The sequence below is a fragment of the Melospiza georgiana genome, chromosome 1 (genome assembly GCF_028018845.1).
Source record: "Melospiza georgiana isolate bMelGeo1 chromosome 1, bMelGeo1.pri, whole genome shotgun sequence".
NCBI classification, from domain to species: Eukaryota; Metazoa; Chordata; class Aves; order Passeriformes; family Passerellidae; genus Melospiza; species Melospiza georgiana.
Window position 1 is genome coordinate 97,006,821 of NC_080430.1, and position 21,116 is coordinate 97,027,936.

At 44.7% G+C, this 21,116-nt stretch overlaps 1 protein-coding gene across 4 annotated transcripts; it reads left to right on the top strand.

The window, feature by feature from the left end:
• Positions 1–235: 235 nt before the first annotated feature.
• DIPK1C (divergent protein kinase domain 1C) lies at positions 236–20,504 on the top strand. Of its 4 annotated transcripts, none has more exons than XR_009115343.1 (5): positions 236–458; positions 5,377–6,054; positions 9,486–9,650; positions 11,628–12,152; positions 20,423–20,504. XR_009115343.1 is itself a non-coding variant. In XM_058036524.1 (4 exons), the coding sequence occupies exons 1-4, from the start codon at positions 326–328 to the stop codon at positions 11,841–11,843; spliced, it is 1,233 nt and encodes a 410-aa protein (XP_057892507.1). In that variant the 5' UTR covers positions 236–325; the 3' UTR covers positions 11,844–18,335. The 4 variants fall into 4 exon arrangements, 2 of the variants coding, with proteins under 2 accessions (XP_057892507.1, XP_057892490.1); XR_009115342.1 differs by lacking the exon at positions 20,423–20,504 and adding an exon at positions 12,474–18,335; XM_058036524.1 differs by lacking the exon at positions 20,423–20,504 and having other exon boundaries at positions 5,336–6,054; positions 11,628–18,335.
• Positions 20,505–21,116: the final 612 nt, after the last annotated feature.

Here is a 21,116-nt window from a genome sequence, read left to right on the forward strand (position 1 = left end):
AGCAGCCGCCAAGTGGCTGCAGGGGCCGCTTGGCACCGGGGAGCGCAGACAAAAGCCGGCGGAACTACGTGGCTTAAATTCAAAAGGGGCGCTCGGGGCTCCGCAGGGGCAGCCCCGGCCCGGGCAGGGGGCGGGAGCGGCGGGGGCCGGGGCAGCCCGGCGGGCGGGACGGGCGTGCGGGGGGCGCAGCGCGGCTCCCCCGGCCCCGCCGCCGCTCGCTCGGGGCCGCCGCGGCTGCAGCGGCCGCCGGAGCCCAGCGCAGCCCCAGCCCAGCGATGAGGGGCATCCCGGGCTTCAAGCGGCTGCGGCTCAAAATCTGGCGGCGATGCGCCCTGCTGCTGCTCCTCCTCTGGGCTGCCTGCTGGGTGCTGGTGAGCGCTGCACTGTTCCTCCTCCACAGGAGCGTCTTCTCCGAGAGCTGCACGGACGAGAAAAGCCACCGCATCCTGGCCAGGCTGGTACGTGCCCCGGCGGGACGCGGGGCATCTCCCGGGGGCTGCCCAGCAGGACGAGCGGGCTCTCGGTCCGTCGGGGCTGCTCTCGGGGCGCCCTGCCCGGCTCCGGCCGCCCGAGGTGCCGCATCGCCGGAGACCCCGGTGCGCACGGGCGGGCGGCTGCCTCCTTCCCTGCCTCCCTGCCTCCCTACCTCCTTTCCCTCCCTCTCTGCCTCCTTCCCTGCCTCCCTACCTCCTTCCCTGCCTCCCTACCTCCTTCCCTCCTTCCCTCCTTCCCTCCCTCTCTCCTTCCCTCCCTCCCTGCCTCCCTTCCCGGGGCGAGGTCAGGTGCAGGCGGCCGCCCGGCTCCCGGGCGTGGGATGTGGGTGCGCTGCCTGAGCCGAAAGCTCCGAAGAGGAGCAAAGCCTTCCTCCGGGTGTTTGGGGGGTTTTTTGTTTGTTTTTAGCCGAAAAGCTGTTTGTTCAAAAGTCCTCTTTGAGAAGTGCCAGGCAGCTTGTATCGCTTCTTTTATGGTCTGCTGGGGGCTGGTATGTAAGATGTGGTTAAAATTCAAGAAAGGATTTGCGAATATTCATTAAAGTTTCCCTTAAAAATAATAATGAATAATGAATGATTAGGATCGTGTAGGAAACACTTTGAGAAGAGGAGCAGCGTGGGTTAATGCTTTTAGTTCAATTTTGTTTCTTAGTCAGGGTATCTGTAGTGCCAGTGGTTAGGTGGGAAAGGAGGAATCCTAGTGGGAATTGAATAATCTATCACTGCAAGCAAGCAAAAACTGATTTTTCTTAATTCTGTATAATAAAGGAAAAGCAAGTGTAGGCAGCGGTCCTGGCAGCATGTGTTTAATGGCAGTGAGTTCCAGTTTCAGTTCCTCAGGAGCCAGATGGAAGTAGGGCTGAGCTCAGGTTTGCAGCTGTAGGAATGATTCCTGCCTCTTCCTTACGTGCTTGGGAAGAGCACTGAGATACGGAGGTGCACGGAGCTGCCAAGCTCAGGGACATCCAGGTCCTTGCCATGGCAGTCACCAATAAACAGATGAACAGAGACTTGTTGCTGTTCTTCAGTTTGGAAAGCGTCACGCAAGGGTTCAAAAGCCCAGGGATCAGATTTCAGTCGCAAGCTTGGGAAGTTGTCTCCATCACTGAGACAGCTCAGGTTCAGACCCTCCTTGCAGAGGAAGAGTAGCTGAGATCGCTGTGTTGTCTGTGAGTAGGCGAATCATCAGTAGTATCGTGAAGGTTTGTAAGCAACAGTTTTCCCAGATGACGTTAGAAAGGGCTTGTCATTCTAGTGGAGTAATTAGAAAATGAACTCCTCTTCATCCGCCCCAAAATATGTTTTTCTACATTTTCTGAACTTAGCAGGAGCTTCACAGTTTCAGAAAGTGCAACTGATCCATGAAACAAATAACCTGAGTCTCACACCTTCCATTAAGCAAAAGTAAACTTCTAAGAAAAACTATTTTACTAGTCATCTCTCAGTAGGAGATGAAATATTTTAAGGAGGTGGGTGCAAATGCCCTTTCAAGTGGCATTTCTGAAAGTTTTATTTCCTTATTCTGAGTAAGACATACATCTGTGCAGCTGTGTACTGCACTGAGAAGGCTGAAATAGCACTGGGCAATTTGCAGAGACCAACTTTTACTCTCAGAAAAAGCTCTCCCTTTGCTCTTTCCTAATGCCAGTCTCATCTTCATTCACACTGAACACACTAAGCCATAGTAATCAATTTCTGTTCCCCCTGGAGAAATCAATTAATTCTGATGCCTTCCAAACCTGGCTCTGTATTGCATTTACACAGAACTAGTAGCTAACTAGGCACTATGGTGGTACAGTGAGTTATTTAAATTTATTTACATCCTTAGCAAGGTTTACATTAATTTAAGCTTTCGCATTTATTGAAACCCAGCTTTTTAAACTTATCTTGTTAAGTCCACTCAAGACATTAAAAATTATGTAGCCAATTTTAATAAGATACATATGAATGAGTCCAAGCTGTGCTTGTGTGTGCATTTTTGTGTAGTACAGCTGCTTCTTTATAAGGCTTTTGGCTTAGTAGCACTTTCATATTTTAGTTTTAAGTATCTGGCACTGAATGAAGAATCTGTGGCTTTCAAAGGTCGATCACTAGGTCAATTTAAAACTGTCTCATCAACGGATCTCAAACTTAGTCATTACGACAGGGATGGCAGTTAGGTTGGAGGACCAGTTCTGAAATATTTCTTTGGAGAATTGATTCTTCCTTTTATCAGCAGGATGATGGACAATCTTGTATAGTGAAGTCTGAAGTTAGTGGAAAACTTCCTGTGTTGGTAAATAATAAATGGTCCATTGTGTCATGGCAGGGTAATCCGTATTACCTGGTTAAATGCTTTCAGTCCACCAAATTTGTGTTTTAATACTATAAAATGCAAGGTAGTACGCTGGGGAGCACAACAGTACAAGCCATGCCAATATGATGGAAGACCGTCCTGTAAAACTGTGTGTTTAGAATGGATGTAAGGGTCAAATAATTGCTACAAGGTGAACCACCAGTGCAAGCTGTGCCTAAAGGGTTGATAGGAAATGGTTCAATCTTCTTGATTGCTTCCTTGAGGAAGTCTTTTTGAAAGCCTTGCTTGCCTTTGTGACCAGCTGAGAATGCACTTCTGGAAGGCTGATCTGTGTTTCATCACTGTGAGGCCACGAGCTCTTTGGTCAAGTCCTCTTTCACAGATCCCAGTTTGCAAAACTCTGCACAAATTCATTGTAAGAAAAATATTATTCCAACACTGTTTGTCAGATGCTAGGTTAATAATCAAATATTTATAGCGTCAACTGAAAAAACAGCGGAAAAGTCCTAAATAGCAACCAGGTTCAAAAAGGACCTGTCTCCTCTGCCTGTGAAATTTGACTCTGCTTTTTCCACAAATACTTTTTTTCACTAATGCCATTTAGAATGACGTGATGTCAACACAGGAAAATAAGCTGTGCCTTGACATGTTTGGCTGCAGGTCATGTGTTCTTTTGGATGCCAGAAGTCCATGCATGTGAACCCTCTAAGAGTGAACCACAGTAAAATTGTCCACAGGGGCAAGCGTCCACCCATGTGAACCCAATTACATGACTAAGTTCTATCTTCTCTTACTGTACAAGAAGAGAATTAGATTGTGGTCTGTCAATAGAGTTTTAAATGCTCTTATACTTACAATCCAAAGAAACCCCGAAAAATTCCTTCTGTTTGTAATTTTCTTTCTAAAATTGCTTAGAGCTCCAGATGGCAAGAACTGCTAACCTACTTTTGTCGAGAAAACTACATTTCCTACTTAAAAAGGTAGAGTAAAATTGTCTTACATTAGTAGGAGTAAATTTTCAAAAGCAAGAACATTGATCTGCATGCTCTGTAGTCTGCAGATCTGAGTCTGAGTGAGTCTCAGAAGTCTGAGTGAGTCTCTTTAGTCATCCTGGTGTGGATGAGAATGCAGATGTGTGTGTCCATGCATGGACACAGTGTCCAGTCACTCATGCAAGAGTTTGCCTACCAGACTCTCCTTGCTGGCACTGAACATTCCCACTTGGGCTGTGGGAACATCAGAATATAAATAAATTTTATGTCTCTCTGAACTGCCCTCAGTGAGCTGTTTCTGTCAACTGATCACCATTCTTGGATTTTGGACTTGATCCTCCACCCATTCCCTGGTGTGTTGTTTAAGGCTGGACTCTAAACGTTGCTTGGCATCAGAACATATTCCTCTGATGTGCACACCTCAGGGACTGTCCCAAGAAAATACATTGCTGGAATGCTACGATCACGTTCCTCGTGTAACAGGCAGTCACAAATGAGGTGGGGCTCAGGCGGCCACTGCGAGTTCTGCACGTGCAGGGGGGACCTGCCAGTTTGTTTAAGTGAAGGTTCAAATGCCAGAAAGCAATGGAGGTGGATGACACTGTCAAGCTGCCTCACAGATGTTTGGCTTTCTATACCACCCCCTCTATTCCCCTTTCACCACAGACCTCTGATCATCCCCTCTACTGAGGGACCCAAAGCAGTCCCTACAGCTGCACTTCTGGATGACCACAGGAATACATCAACTGCCTCCACTTTTGGAACTGATATTACAGAAATTATTCTGGCTTGAGACAAACTGGTGAGGGAATCCTTGCAGTTCTTGCACTAATTTCTATTGACCACTTAACTATCAAGCAGCAGTTCCCTTGTTTCCAAAGACTGATTTCTTTCCAGTTAATAAAAGATTAAATACTGAAGCAATTAATATTAAAATGTCACTTCTGATAACTGCATATAAACCCTGGAGAGTCATTGTGTTCTGCAGCATTTACATACTCAAAAATTCTGAAAGTTCTTGGTCCAAAGCTCATTGAATGAAACCTGTGTTTCCTGGTGATACAGGAGGAGGTTATTACAGCTTCTTCAGGGTATGTTGAGTGCAAGGCTGAAGCATGCAGAGCTCTGGAATGTCCCAGAAATCCAGCTGCACATGGGTTTTCCTTTAGTTTTTGTGGTGATATCTAAGTTATGCTGCCCTGAACCTTCCAGAGAAGTGCTGCATTACTCTGTGCCTTAAAGTGTTACAACCCATAATCATACACAGCACAGCCCAAGTGTTTAGAGTTTGTCCCACTGAACTCATACGTGTAAAAGGTTTCAGATTAACGGGTCATCCAGTCCCTTTCCTTGCCCCTGAAAAGCTTGCCCTCTACCATCCCCATAATCCCTGTTTTGAAGCAAAACTCCCCTGGTAATAGATCTCTAGAGACTTCTGAAAAAACATTGAACAGCCCAACGGTTGTAGGTGTGTGTTTGCAGTTCCATGACTGCTGCAATCCTCTCAAGCTTAGGACTGTTGCTCATTATTTGTCTTTCTTCTGCATGGTCCGTAGGGGTATGGTTCTGCTATGAATATTCTGCTCTTTCACTCCAGTGCCTCGACTACAGCAGCGGAGCCCTGACTGGGGACCTCTGTGAAGACCTGTGTGTGGCACAGAAGCTGGTGTACAAACACTGCCTGTACTATGACAGCGGTAAGAAGGTCATCCAGGCTGATTGGAGAGGCCAGCCCATCATACTGAAATCCAAAAAAGAAAGCTTTTCGAGCTACCAGCACCTCAGTATGCTAGAGGAGGTGGAAACACAGGATATCCCCGAAACAGAGCTTCTGCTTATGGTAGCTTTGGAGGTCAAAAATGCCTTGGGGCTAGAACTGTCTAACAATACCATGGGGCCCCTGTGGACAAGGAAGAAGGGACCACGTTGGAAAGCACAGGTGGCCAGCATGTGGTCCTTGCTCCAGCAGGAAGAATATATCTACTTCAGTTTGCTGCAGGACTTCAGCAAACATGTGCTACGAATTATTGGCTCTTGTGGACACTTTTATGCTGTGGAGTATCTCACAGCTGGACATGCCTGGCACAAAACTCTTTTTCCCTTGGAAAACGTGATGGGCCCCTCCCTTAGTGGCCACAGGAGTAGGGTGAGAGCCATCATTGACATTGCACTCAGCTTTCTGGACATGGTGCAGCACTTTGATAACGATTTCTCTCACCGCCTTCACCTGTGCGACATCAAACCAGAAAACTTCGCTATCAGGCACGATCTCACGGTAAGTTGGGCCTTTGGGGCGGTGTTCCAGGAACTTGAGGTCAAATTCTAGTCTGAAGGTGGCTGTGTAAAAATGACACTTCCCTCCTCGCACAGCTTTTGGCTAAGTTTTTGCAAAGCCAATGAATTTACAAGCATCAAGGGAGACTCTCTGCTGCTTTTCCTCTTTGTAATGTGTACAGTCACATTTTTGGAGCGCTAAATCCTGCTGCTTATTTTGAAAACTTCTTCCTTGCTTCTGTTTTGTTTCACTTCTTCAAAGGCACCGGTGCAAGGTCCCTTGGATGTGGTGAGGGATGCCTCCTGGAGACAAGGGGATTTCAAAAGCTCTAAATGAAGCTGTAATTTGAGTCATATTTCTGGTAGTGATGCTGAAATGAAAAAACTGTATGAATTTGAAAGCTAAGGCTGAATTCATGGTCTGACACAAGGGGAACTCCCCACATCCAAACACATATTTGTGCTTTGGTGGTCAGCTTACCTGGTCTGGAAACTATGCAAGGACAGCAACATGAAACTCCCTACTACTGTCACTCTTTGACTTCTCATGGTGCAGCTGTAACTCGGACCTGATAGCTGTGTATATTTTCTAAGTAGTAGTGCAGCTCACATTCAGTCTGTGGACAGAAATTCCTCTGGTTTTGGTTGGAATTTTGCCTACAGATTGGAGGTACCGTGCAGTGAGTGTTTGAATATAGGCTCCAAATTTGCAGTGTCATCAGTGGTGTTTCTGCACTCTGAGTGAATATAAAGCATTTTCGGGGACTTTATTTTTAGTACTCACTGAGTTTTAATGTAACACTTGTATCTTCAGAGTACTAGACAAACAAAAACCTAAACACAGAGCCATTAGGAGCAATTAGAGTGTTTCTCCTTCACCCTTCCCTCCCCTCCCATTGTTTATTCAGGTGCAATACAGCAGCTGAGCATGGAATGGGCGAGGAGATACAGCAAGAAACCGAAGCAAGCTGTAGCACTACTTAGGCAAAGCAGGAATTCCTCAAGGCAGGCTTGCCCATCTTCCTCAGTTACTCAGGGCTGTAGCTGCCTGTGGCTGAGCACAGGCCAGAGCATCTGTTTCACAACCTACTTACAGGAAAATAGATTCCATTTAGGGAAAGGGGATGAATACCGGATGTGTCTTCTCTTCTGAGTCCTTTTGGTGAGGCTTGCTTTGCCAGGATGTTCCAGTGGCCAACCAGTTCCAGAATGGGAACACCGCAATGCAGCCTCTTTTTGTCTCTTCTGTTTGTTTTAAGCAGCTTTTTCACTTGCTGGTTTCTTGTATGGGGTAATAGAAAAACCTCACAATTGTACCACTATTCCTCATTTGAGTAATGAGACTTCTAATGCCCAAAGAAATGTGCTTGGAATGCAATGGTTTTACTTTGAGGATTATTTTCATGTGGTAGGGATAAGCCTCCAGCCTTCATGTGCTCTCCTGCTGCAAAGCAAGGAGCTGTCTGGTAGATCATCCAGGAGAAATTTAAGCTGCCATGGAGCTACATAAGGTACAGAGTTAGAAGGAGGTTTGGATGAATCCACAATACTCCGGGAGAGCTTCCTCTTTTACCAATAATTGAGAGAAAACTGAAAAGATCACAGCACATTAAACATGACTTTAAATCAGGTCATGAGCCAAGCTGGGTCCTTCCTGTATTTCCTTTTTTCATCAGCTATGATCATAGCAAAGCTCACCAAAATGTAGCTGTTTATAGGCAAAGTGTCAGCTAGATGTGTCTCCACAGGCTCTAGCTGGATGCCCACACATTTTTGTAACAGATGAATTTCAGTGAAGACATTGAACCCTTTGGCAGCCAGTATTTGGGAACCAGGGCTGCTTTTCCTAGTGGAGCACTGGATAAGATTGTCAAATGTGCTGGCAAACACCCCACCTGGGAAGTGGAACAGTGATTCTGGAACTGGGGAAACCCTGCGCTTCTCTCACTGTCTCTTCTCCAAAGAACTGAATAGCAAAACCACAGAAAGCTTTAGGAAGTAAAGAACAAAAAAAAAAACCCAAAACAAAACAAATTTGCCTGTCCAAACATGTAAAATTCCTTAGGCTACATCATCATTATAGAGCTCTCCAAAATGCTTAAAAATACTTATGTTTTTAAGATAAGCCTCATCTCTGTAAGATTTTTTCCCTATGGAAAAAGGAGTAGAACAAAATGAAGATTAGACTACGTTCTTTATTTTGCCTGTGGAAGGTTTATTTGGCCTTCTACCAAACCAGACATCTTTAGTTCCTGGGGTTGATCCAGTTGCTGTTCCAGTCACACTGTTCGTCTTCTCCTGTTACGTGGGAGGTCGAATCTGAAAAATAAAACTATCATTTGAGCCCAAGTAACTCTACTTTGCCCAGGTCCCTGACCTTTTCCTCTATGAAAATGTGTGTCAGATGCTGAGAGAAAACATCCCGGATCCTGACTGTCAAGTGTGAAATGCAGCTGTGAATTTACTGGCTGCACATCCCTGATGTTGGAGACAGGCTTCCTTCCCTGTGGTTACCCACAGCTTGGCTCACATCAGGCAGCTGGATTTCTTTCTTTCTTTCCCTCTTTATTGCTGTGATTTCTTTAAGTGAAGCATTCAGGGGTGGGGTGGCATTGGCAGAAACTGAGCCCACAGCCCTTCCAGAGAGGTCTCACCCCCCGCATGGGCAGCAGTTCTGCCAACACTCTGTGCTGTGTCTGAGAGCCTCCTGCCAGGGGAGGAAAGGGGCTGACCCCTTTCACTCAGGGTTTTTCTGGTGTGACCAGCTTCTGGCTGGACTCTGTTACAGGACATATTTCTGCACCATAAGAACAAGAACTGTGCACAATAAATGTGTCAAACCATAGCAAAGAAGACTGCACAAAGCCAGACCCAGCTTTCACCAAAGTCAGGGATCTCCTCCTGCAGCTGAACAGACTGAAACCCGTAGAATGCAAGGACAGGTTTGCAGGAGCTGTACCAGGTGCAGCTGTCCTTGCACATCCCACTGCTCCTCTCCACAGTGGCAAAGTCAGGGGTTTAGTCTGAATGCTGAGTTCTAAATGACACTGTCTGGCCCATGGGTAATTGTGCACCATCATGTAATTGAGAGGTTGAGGTGCCATCTGCATCTGCTGCACCAGCAAGCAAATCCATCCTCAGATTGGATAGGTCCACTTTAAGGTGAATCAGTCCAATTGACCCCAGGGGTGCACATTCACAAATAATTTTTCCATTCCTGGTGTCATAAGCATTGGCTGTTTTTGTTTAAAAAGTGGTGTTTATAAGGTTAGTGTGGCTCAGTTAAGTGAAATGAAGCCCCTGTGATCCCGGTTTCCTGCCAGCAGATGCTCTTAGCACAGCATTTCCCAAAGCCAGCAGCAAAGAATGCCTGCTCAGCCCTGTCCCAGAGGCTGTGCTGGGCCAGATCTGATGGGATGTTTTGATTCACAGGTGGTGGCCATTGATGTGGATATGGCCTTTTTTGAACCCAAAATGAGAGACATCTTGGAACAGAAGTGCACAGGAGACGAAGATTGTAATTTCTTTGATTGCTTTTCAAAATGCAATCTGAAAATCAGAAAATGTGGAGCACAGAGAGCCAATAACAACTTGCAAGTGAGTAAACACAGCTGTTTTATGCATCCATTCCTTTTAAAATCACACTGACTATAAAATGCATGGGATGTACAAGGAGACCCTGAGATGAAGACAGTCAGTTTTTAAACATGTCCACCTAAGTGTCCTGTTCAGAAATCTTGTTTTGGGGCACATAAACAGATCTTTATATTCTCTCTATATAGTGTTTATTTGTCATGGTTTTCTGGGTGTTAGCCCAGTGCCACAGACAGGAGAGCAGAGTAAGCAGGGGCAGGGGATTAGCACTTCTGTCTCCACTGACAGTAAACTCACATTCTTGAGTTGCACTTCAAATCCTGTGTTCATTTCTGGGCCCCTCACTTCAAGAAAGACATTGAGGTTCTGGAGAATGTCCAGAGAGGGCAATGGAGTGATGAAGGGTCTGGAGCACAAGTCTTGCAAGGAGTGGCTGAGGGAGCTGGAGATGTTTAGGCTGGAAAAAAAGGAGGCTCAGGGACATCTTATGGCTTTTGGTAACTACCTGAAAGGAGAATGCAGTGAGGTGCATCTTTTCTCCCAAGTAACAAGTAGCAGGACAAGACAAAATGACACCAAATTGCACCAGGGAGGGTTTAGGTTGAATATGAGGAAAAATTCCTGTAAGAATGGTCAAGCATCGGAACAGGCTGCCAAGGGAAATGATGTAATCACTGTCCCTAAGTGTTCAAAAAACTTGTAGATGTGTCACATGGTTTAGTGATGGACTTGGCAGTGCTGCATTGACACTTGGACTCAATGATCTTAAAAGTCTTTTCCAACCTTAGTGATGCTATGGTTCTGTGGAAGTTGAGGCTGTCCAAGTGTAAGCAGTGGTTGTGATTCTCCACTCTACAGATGCGGCGTCTGGGTGTACTGGAAAGGGATGTCCATGGGGTTCTTGGCTTTGGGATGAGGTGTCTTACAGCTCACCCACCTTGTGTTGGTGGGAGGCACTGGCAAAACAGGCTGGGGGGGCTGCAGCTTGTTGGCCTTTTGCCTGCTTCTCCCACCCTCTTACCCTCAGCACTCATTATGCAGAATCATAGGATTATTTAGGTTGGAAAACACCTCTAAGATCAACAAGTCCAACCATTAACCCAACACTTCCAGGCACACTAACAGATCACACCTCCATGTCTTTTAAATATTCCAGGGATAGTGACTCATCTAATTCCCTGGGCAGCTTGTTCCAGTGCTTGACAACCATTTTGGTAAAGAATTTTTTCCTAATATCCAGTCTAAACCTCCCCTGGCACAACTTGAGCCATTTCCCCTTGTATTGCTTGTCACTTGGGGGCAGAGGCTGATCCTTGCCTGGCTCCAACCTCCTTTCAGGTACTTATAGAGGACTATAAGGTCCTCCCTCAGCATCCTCTTTCCTAGACTAAACAACCCCAGCTCCCCCAGCCACTCCTAAGATGTGTGAAGTGCAGGAGCAGCCTGAGAAGGGCCATCCCTTAGCTAGAGCATTGCCTTTATGGATGCTCCTTTCCTATACCTTCCTCTTTGAATGGCTAGAGGCACTTTGGATTCAGATGACATTTTGCTACAGTCCCAGGGAAGCAGCAGGGCATTAGTGGTAGCTCCTGAAACACAATGATCTGCTCTGCTGAATTTGCAGGCAATCCTGACATGGGAAGAGATGAGAATCTTGACTTCATGTTTCAGAAGGCTGATTTATTATTTTATGATATATATTATATTAAAACTATACTGAAAGAATAGAAGAAAGGATTTCCTCAGAAGGCTAGCAAGGAATAGAAAGGAATGATAAAATCTTGTGACTGCTCACAGCCTCGACACAGGTGGCTGTCATTGGTCATCAATTAAAAAGAATTTCACATGCTGGGCAAACAATTCTCCAAATCACATTGCAAAGCAGCAAAACAGAAGCTGAAACTTCTCAGGAGAAAAGATCCTAATGAAAGGATTTTTCATAAAATATGTCTGTGACACTGCCCTTTTTCCTTTCCCCAGGTCATTTGTGACAAGATATTCCGCCGCTGGTTTTCCCCCAGTCTCAGAGGAGCGCTGGTCTCCCTGCCCCTGCAGCTGCAGCTGCAGAAAGCCGTGCAGGAGTGTGCTCAGCCGGGGCTCACGGGTGCCACGGGGCACCAGGGGGCTCTGAAATCCCTCTCGGAGCTCTACCACCTGCTGAGGGTCACCCAGCGGGAGCTGCAAGGGCCAGGGTAGGCACAAAGGGCAGCGCATCCTGCACAGGCCGCACCCCATCTCTCTGCCGCCCTCCTAACCCTGGATTTTACAGCACAGAGATTGCTTTTCTGCTATGCAAATGAAGTTCATAGCTGCAGGTGCAGCACGTCCTGATGAAACCCTCTAAAATGTTAAATTGCTTTACATGGGTTCTGCTCTTGCTTGTTCTCCGGAGGAAGCACTGCCCCTCTCCATCAGCATACAGCGCATCCTTCTGGGCTGCAGTCGCTGCTCAGATAGCATCTGTCTGAGGGTGCTGCTCAGAGCATGCACTGACAGAAGAAAAGTGTAAGTGCAGCAAAACTCGATCAATAATTAAAAGAATGGGTGGGTGGGTGTGAATAAGTACATGCATGGTGTTTGTTTTAGTTTCTCTGTCGAATGAGGTGAGTTTTTACAGTAGATACAGAGCATTTTGTGTGGGAAAAAAAAAAAAAAGAGGGGATCTCAAACAGGGAAATGTGCTGTCACACAAGGAAAGAGTTGCTTTTGTATAAAGCAGTCCTTCCTGATGTCCCCAAATGCATTTCCTCTGGGCCATTGCATTACCTGTGCCATTGCTGACTCTTTTGGGGAAAAATTATATAAAGGTACTTTGGACTTTTCTAGGGCAAAATAATTATACCCCTGCTGAGCTCCCATGTGGGTACTCATATTCTGCAGTGAAGAGGTATGAATAATGCTACTGGATTTTCCCTTGTGAACAAGCCCTCAGGCACTTGTACATCAGAGCACTTGATAAGAAGCACTCCTTTGCCAGAGAGCAGAATTGCCCAGGAATGTCAACAATCTGTCCTTTGCGCAGAACAATATCCAGAGGCAGAGTTTTCTTCCATGATATTTTTTTAATGAACAAAAGGAAACTTTTTTTGTACAAATTCATTGTCTTGTGATCAGTTATGTAAATAAAGATCTCTAGATTAACTTGAAAGCATTAACTTGAAAACATTAACTTTGCCTTTCAAATGTGCAGAGCTGTGGCTGGGGAAACTAAAATGGGTTCAGGAGACATTATAAGTGTGTAGGCCCAGTACCAGGCAATGTCCCCATGATCTGGTTTTGGCATGGGGAAATTACAAAGCCCACAAACAGGAATCCCAGCAGCCTATGGCAGCCCTCAGTTGGAGGAATCAATTTTAAGACCCACAATACTGGTTTGTGGATGTGAGACATGTAACAACACTTAATCTGCACCATCTTTATGTCCCTCAGCCTTATGGCAGCTGTGAAGCCTGTGAGCACCAATTAGACATAAACTTTCCATTTCTGGAAAGGTTCTTTAAAGTAAAGCTAAAGACTGCCTGTGACCGGAAAAATGGAAGCTGTTGAGGAGACCTTGACCCCTTAAAACCTAGCCCAAATTTTCAGACTGGTGCTGCTGTGTTTTTATATATATTTCTTGCAATAAGCTATCATAGTTTTAAAAATCATGCAAGGCCTCAAGAAAATCATAGCAAGAACAAGGTCAGATGCTTTGTCTGGGGCTGGACAAGCTGCTGCTAAGGTGGAGCTCCAACTTAGCAGATCCTGAATGGTAAAGTTGCTCCCAGTCCATGCTTCTCCTTTAACCAGGCAGGCAAAGAATGCTTCAATACTTTAAGATCATTCTTTGCAAAAGCAGGAAGGCAAAGCAGAATAAGAAGAAGCACAAATTCCAGAACAAGCCCTTTACAAAGTCATGAAATAGATGGAGAAAATAATTAAGGACAGAAATCAGATTGTGGCAAGGGAGTGAAGATAGGTAAAGTATCAGTGAGAGAGAAGACAAGAAAAGATAGATGAAGGGAAAATAGAAAAAAAAAGAAGTAAAAAATACATCAGCCTTTGTAGAAACATGATTTATGATGCAAGATTCAATAAAGTGACATTTAGTCTGGGGAAGATGAGGCTGAAGATAAACATGATAACTCTCTTCAAAAACTGAAAGGTTGATAAAAAGAGAATAGGAGAGAACTTTCCTATCCAGATTTCCTTGGTGGATATGAGAAGCAATGAGCTGAAACTGTAGCAAGGAAGAAAACAGGTAAGACATTTGCTACAGGCTTTCTGGTAGAAAGAAACAGTGAAGATATGACACAAATCACCTGGGAAATAATCAGACTCCACAAATTGTGGTTTTTAACTCCAGGCAAGAGTGAGTGCCTGTCAGGAATTATGTACATGAAGTTAAGTTAGTGATGGTGCCTTGAGGTAATCTTTTACCTCCAAGTCATGTGACTATGTTATCACCAGTTAGCATTTGTGCTTTCGTGACACAAATCAATTTTGTGCTCCCTCACAACAAATCCCTCCTTCTTGATCCTTGCTGGGTCAGGAGGGACTCAATATAAACCCCAAATGCTGCTGGGGAACCTGAAGTACTATACATCATAGTGTTCCTGTTTCCCTGGTCCCATTCTTTCCTCCTTCCCAAGCTCAGAGGGCACCTTCAGGGAAAAGCAGGCATCACACAGACCCTCGGTGCTTTGCAGCAGAGTCAGGCTCCCCCCATGGCAGGGATCCCCTCCCCATTTCCAGGCTTGCGTTTCAGACAGGATAAATTTCCATTGGGTGGGATATTCCACTTTAAAAGCAGGTGAAAAAAACACAGTGAAATGAAAACTGGTGGCAGCCAAATGCTGGTGGAATGTGACTCTGCTCAGAAGATCCTTTTTCCTTGGCAGGATGTAGGAAGGGAAGCTGCCTTTGACAGATTTCTCCAAACCCTTCAGGGCCTGGCTGCAGCCACCTCCACCTGGCAGGGACCTCCTTCCCCCACACCACCCTTTCCCAGGACATTAGGTTTCACTCCTTTTCAGGATACAGAGAAACCTCAGAACCCTCTCAAGATCAACACAATTGGGTTATTTGTCCTTGGCTGGGCTGTGAGATTACATATCACTGATGCAGCCAGCTCCAGGCAGGCTTTGGTGCACACCTTCAAGGAGACAAGGAGAATCTGACAGGCTCTGTGAACACAGGGCTTGATTCTTCACAGCCCCTCACGCGCTTTGTAGAGTCACTAACTCCTGGGAAACAGGAGAGAAAGCACCAGCAGTGAAGCTAATAAAATATTGTGATTTATTTAGCACAGGTAGCAATGACCAAAACAGGAATAAAACAGAAGTTATGCCTTCATGTCCCTGGGACAGAAAGAAAAAGTTAAGGCACTGGTTTAGTTGCCATTTACCTTAAGGAGACAAGTGCAAACTGCTGTAATTTGAGCCTGTATGGTTTTACAACCACATTTTTGATAAAAATAACAATTTTTTTGGATGGAAAAATTGATACAGGTGTTTGACAGGAAGACCCAGGACTGGTGCTCCTTTCTGACAAAGCCTCTTTCATGCTGCCCTGGCAGCACTGCCCAGCCCTCTTTGGTAGTTAGTGCACCACAGCTTTACAAAGGCTGTGTAAATCCTTCCCACTGCTCATCCCTTCCATGTAAAAGATGCCTTGCACAGGTTCACTGATAGCATTTGGTTGCACTGGTAGCAGTCACTGCAGCCCAAGACGTCTGCTCCCATTCAGTTGATCTCAGCCCCATCCCTTTGCTCTGTTAGTCTGTTCCCATATCCTTTTTGCCCTATAAAAGTGGCATTACCTCCTGATTTATTTCTACCACTTGCTGAATTAGTGCCTTAGTCAGCAACTTCTACCCCATATTTATGGCTCCCTGTGAAACGGGAATGGCATTAAGTCATTGTTTATTCATTCTTTGCATCTCAGTTAGCAGCATGTGCTTCAACTCTTCAATAATCCAAATACACTGTCTGTTCCCACATTTTACAAGAGGTGAGTCCACTTGGAGATCTACTTCATCTCTAGGAAATCTTTAGAAAAGATAAATTCAACCTGATGCTCAAGATTTTCACAGAATTACTTCTGATTTTCTCCAACTGGCATTTTATGCTCTGCAAAAGACATCTGCAAGCAATAGTCCTGCACTAGGATGATACAAAACAGACAGAACTCCTTGCCCCAAAGGGTTTATGTGGTCCCCCTTGTGTTTCTAGGTTGGCACAATGGTGACTAGCCCAGAAAAGCAGGTCATTGCTGTAGCCAGAGCTGTTCTCACAGATACTGCTACTCCCTAATGTGACTGCCCAGACTCCCCTTTCACTGAGAGCATTCAGATGCATTGCTGGAGGCACCACTAGAGATAACAACAGATATTTGGGACTGGGAGAGAAGAGAGAGAAGGGTTTGATTTTTTTTTTTAAATTAGAAACATTGGCTGAACAACACATTTCCTAAAGGTGAAAAATGGGATCATGTACTTGAAGAGGTTGGAGACTCCTCACTGATAAACTTTTTCCTTTGTTATAAAATGGAGACCCAAGTTGGCCTATTTATTTTGGTGTAGATAAAAGCAAAACAAAACAAACAAAGCCCAAAACCAAACAAAACAAAAAACCCCAAACCAAACAAAAAAATTAAAGAAGCCATGTACCAGGTTGCCTGTCTTTCAGCGAATCCTATTGTCATGTGTAACAGCCAGGAAGGTGATAAATTGATAAACTTTTAATGAGTTTCTGGCTGTAACATGGGAGCCTTGTTGTTGTCATGCCAGTCTACACATCTGGACAGCCAACTACAAAACAACCAAGAATCCTCTGTACCAGCAGATGTGAACAACCAGAGTGGCTGATTTGGCAGATGCCCTCTGAAGCCTAGTACAAATGAAAACTGAAATCCCTCTGTCTGGGCCACCTGCAGTGAGCCCACACAATAAGCAGAGTCACTCTGCAGGAGCCTCGGTCGCTGCCACTTTCCTGGAGCCTCAGTGAAATCAGGAGAAAAGCTATTGGGCTTTCAGCAGCAAAAAAAATCAGCAATGCAGAGCAAGGAAAGAATGAGATGCTTGGAAGAATGAAAATCCAGGACAATTGAACTCAGAACCAGAGATAAGAGACTCCATACTGAAAATTCAGAGAATGTCAATGAATTGATTGTGAGAAAAAAAATCCCAACATTTCCATTATTACTTTCCATTACTTTAAAATAAGAAAGTGCAGTAGCACAGGGCGTATAGTGCAGCCGTGACCAAAGCCATTTGTTGTATGTGTCTAAAGATCTGTCAAATAGACTGTGGAGCTGTGTAATGACATCTGCAGCCTAAAGGCTAGACAGAATAAAATCACTTGGAAAAAGCTTTTAGAACGACTATTTACATAAATGCATAAAACTGCCCTAATTAGCAACAAACAATGTCAGCCAAAAAGAGGGAAAGGAGTGTTTTTCTCACTAGAAGTGTTATTATGTCTATAAATAAAAATATGGTAAAATGCTGAAATCCTTTGAAAGGCTGCGATCCATAATCCTGTGGGTAAAGTTTTGATCCTGCAGGCTTGTGCTCCAGAGCAGCAGAGTGTCTGCTGAGCTCCTTTAAACACCACAATTCCTGGTGCCTTCTGCAGTGTACTCAGAGCTCCTTCTCCTGTGAACCGGAGGGGATTTTTCCTACACTACAAAATGTGCCTAAGTGATGTTGGCAGCCAGAAGGATGTGCCTATGATCCAGTGCATAATCACTTCCACAAGCATCTGCTGCCAGTGCTTTCAAGATACATGTAATCCAAGCTGGAGACTATTGTGAATACCTCTCATTTTCCCTCGCTGGTTCCTTAGCAGTTTGCTTCTAGCTAGTTAGAAACAGAATCCCCCATCCTGCTTAAATTGGTTATAATCTCTCCAAGATTCATGCTGCAGCAGGAAAAGAACAAACTGCCTTGAGTTCAGGATGGGTTCATTCTCTTAAAGGTACGACATGCAAAGCAGCAGGGAAGAACAGAGGTCAGCTCTTATTTCTAAAGAGGAAGTTAAACATGAGTAGCTGAAAACAATGGATCTTTCAACCAATATCCCATGTACATTAATGAGCTAACATTCCTCTCCATTTGCATAATTCAAAGCCCTCTGCTTCTTTCCAATTCAAAAGAAAATTAAAAAAGCACAATGTGTTTACTACTCCAAATTTCACAGATATGGTAATTACTTCTTTCTCATTTATATGTCAGAGATTTCAGGTTGTATCGTTGTCCTTAGGAAATTGATATTTTCCCTTATCCCAGGAAAGGGAATAGCTGGGAAAAGGCAGGGGGGTAGGGGTTTTTTTGCTTTTTTTTGTTTTTTTTCTCTTGTACAAGGATTATTAAATACCAATCTAATCTTGAAGGGAGTTAATCAGTGGCTAAATATTTATTATATGAACCAGGGCCTATTTAATGGAATCAAATGTCTAATAATAGCTAAATAAATATCCAAGTAATTACTCCTGTGTTCAGAATTTCTTTTAATATAACGATACCAGTATTTGTCTATTTGATTCTAGATTATATATGCTCATGTAAGTGCTTTGCCAAACATATGTCCAGATGTGCACAAACACAGATTCAGCCTGCATCTGACTCTTGGCAAAACTGTGACCAGACCATGGAGGAACAAACCAACCTTTGGAATGTTATAGCCATGGTCTTTCTTTTAGTCTTTGTATTCTATTTTTCATGGAGTAAAGGCAATGTACACACAGATACTCAGGCATTCCTTTGTTGAGCTGTAATTTCATGTCACAAATGCTCAGTGGGCAGACCACAAATGCCTGGGGTTTTATTTTTCATATTATATTCTATGTAATTGGGAAAATGCAAGAGTAATTAGCAACATGAATGAGCAACACACAGTGCACAGAAATAATGAAAAATTAACAGAATGCTTAATCAAATTCTGTGGTTTTGCCCATTGATTTCACTGAGCTTTCTTAAGTAATTAAAGAGTTACATTTTTTGGATCAGATTCTAGTCTCCAACTCTTAGAAAACATTGGATAAACAGTGTTACATTAGCCAAAGCAATATCACTGAAGAGGCATTAGATAATGCAAGTATACTGCCTGAATATCCATTGCCATTTAATAGATATCTTTCACAAGTGAAGAAATGAAGCCAAGAGCTGGACAGGACAGTGATAAGCTCCACTGGAAAGCCTGGAAATGGACTATGCAGGGGCAATTCTTCAGTTCCACCTCATTCATTTTGCATCCATTTTCCCCCAAATATGAAGCCACATGTGACACTGGCATGTTTGGAGGCCCAGGCTGGATTTACACCAGCATAATTCCATGGCATTTAAGTGTGTGTTCCTGATTTATGTCAGCAGCAGAGCGGGGGCTCCTTGCACTTTTAAATGGGCAGAGGTAGGAGCAAAATAAGCAATAAACTCATTTAATAAAAGTCAGAATGCAGATGTTTAACCACAGCCCAGCGCTTTTTTCCTTTCCATAGTGGGAATCTCTGTGGAAACACTGACACATGGCTGCACCCCTCAGACACAATCCAGGGATCTTCCTCAAGGGCTGTGGCACAGCCTATTGCTATCCCTCCATGCACACTGGCTCACCAATGGTGCCTGCTCTGAGCCTGGGCTCTGCTCTCCCTGCAGGCACCTCCTCTGGGTCCTTGGGCAGGGCAAGGAACCTGGGGATGCAGCTCAGGAGAGTTCTTGTCTGCTGCACCTGGAAAATGAGCAGATAGATCAGACTGCCCTGCTGGCTGAAGGCTCAATCTCAGCTCCTCTCTGGCAGCACTGACCATTAGGCAATGAGTTACAAGGGCTCCCTCTCCCAGTCCTTGAGGGAAAGCTCACTGGGAAATAAAACTACTTCTCTAATGGATCTCCATCGGGTGCTGGAGGGTGAATCTCTAGCACCATTCCCAGTACTGGAGTGTCCCACCCAGAAAAGTCTCTTTCACAGCTGGGACCCTTCCCAGTCTCAGCACAAAGGTGGGGAGCTCACCCCTGCCATGCTGCTCTTCTGACTGAAGAAGAGAAGGAAATAACCTCTTCTATGATGAGAGTGGCCCTTCAGAGGATCACCGCATTCATGCCAAGAAGGGCAATGAAGGAACAGAAAACAAATGTGGCACTATGGACGTTCCTCATCTGTTGCTATCACTCCATCCCATAGCCTTTGCACAAACTTTGCTGAGAAAGACCTACTCTCGTAGTGTACACTGCTGCAAAAAACTGTGGGGGTGTATTTAATAGTATCTGCTTTTCCATGTGGGAAACTGAGAAGGATTATCTGAATAATCAGTACAAAATACAGCAGCCTTTTTCCAAGTGTAAAGGAAGAGAAAGATTTTGTTGTGCTCCATGCTTTTACATAACAGATGACAAAGCACAGCAAGGGTGTTTCTAGTTTTTATTCCAGGAGTTCACAAAGCTGTCAGCCAGCTCAGATGCCATCTCTGTAAGCAACAGGGATTTAAATGCAGGTACACACACCTGTCTGGGCATTTGGATAAAAGTCTGGTAGCTGGAGTGTGCAACTACACAGCTATAAATATTTAAACTGGCTGCCCTGAGTGCATGCTCTCAAGCTGCAAAGATGCTGGAAAGCAGAGCACAGCTGGAGCAATGCCAAATCAATAGGTATGGGCTTTTAAAGGGTGCTTGTGTGGATCTCTGCAGACACTTCTGGTACTGTGAAGTGCTTGCTGCTAAAAGCAGAAGATAACAGTGGCTTTTCACTAGAAGAAGCAAGCTCTACAAAAAACCTCACATCCTCTCTCTTGCACAGGAACAGGGAAGATTGTTGTGAGAGGACTGAGAGAACTGGGCTTGTTTGGCCTTAAGCAGTGACTCCTGTGTACAGCTCATGGAGATGGAGCCAAACTCTCCTTGGAAGTGCACAATGGCAGGACAAGAGACAACAGGCACAAGCAGGAACACAGGAAATTCCAGCTTGGTATTAAGAAAAGGTTTTATACACTGAAAAGTGTCAAGAACTGGAACTGCATTCCAAAGAGGTTGTAGAGTTTATGTCCGTGGAGATATCTGATCTTAACAGGACAAAAGCCTAAGAAATGCAGTCCAACTGGTGCACCTTGGACTGGGCAGCTTTTATGCCTCAGTGCCAGCATGGAGCCTTTCAAAAAGGTTAACTGCAGTTTGAAAATCAGAGAAACAAATCAGGCCTTTGCAAACAATTGTTACCCAAAATACCTAAATTTTTCTTTTGACTGTGTCTCTAATTCATGTGAAGAAACCAAAAGCCTGTATTTGGTCTCCATCTAACAGGTGGCCCTTCCAGTTTACAGGCATCTTCTGCTCTCAGTTGAAGAACAGATTTCACACCCTGGCCTAGCCAAAGCCAACACAAGCTAGCTGAGGAAGCTGAGGAATGGGAAGAACAAGGGCTTTGTGAATGCCAAGGAACAGCAGAGTTGCATTGCTAATAGGATGAATCCTCTGCAAAATTCTTGGATCCCAAA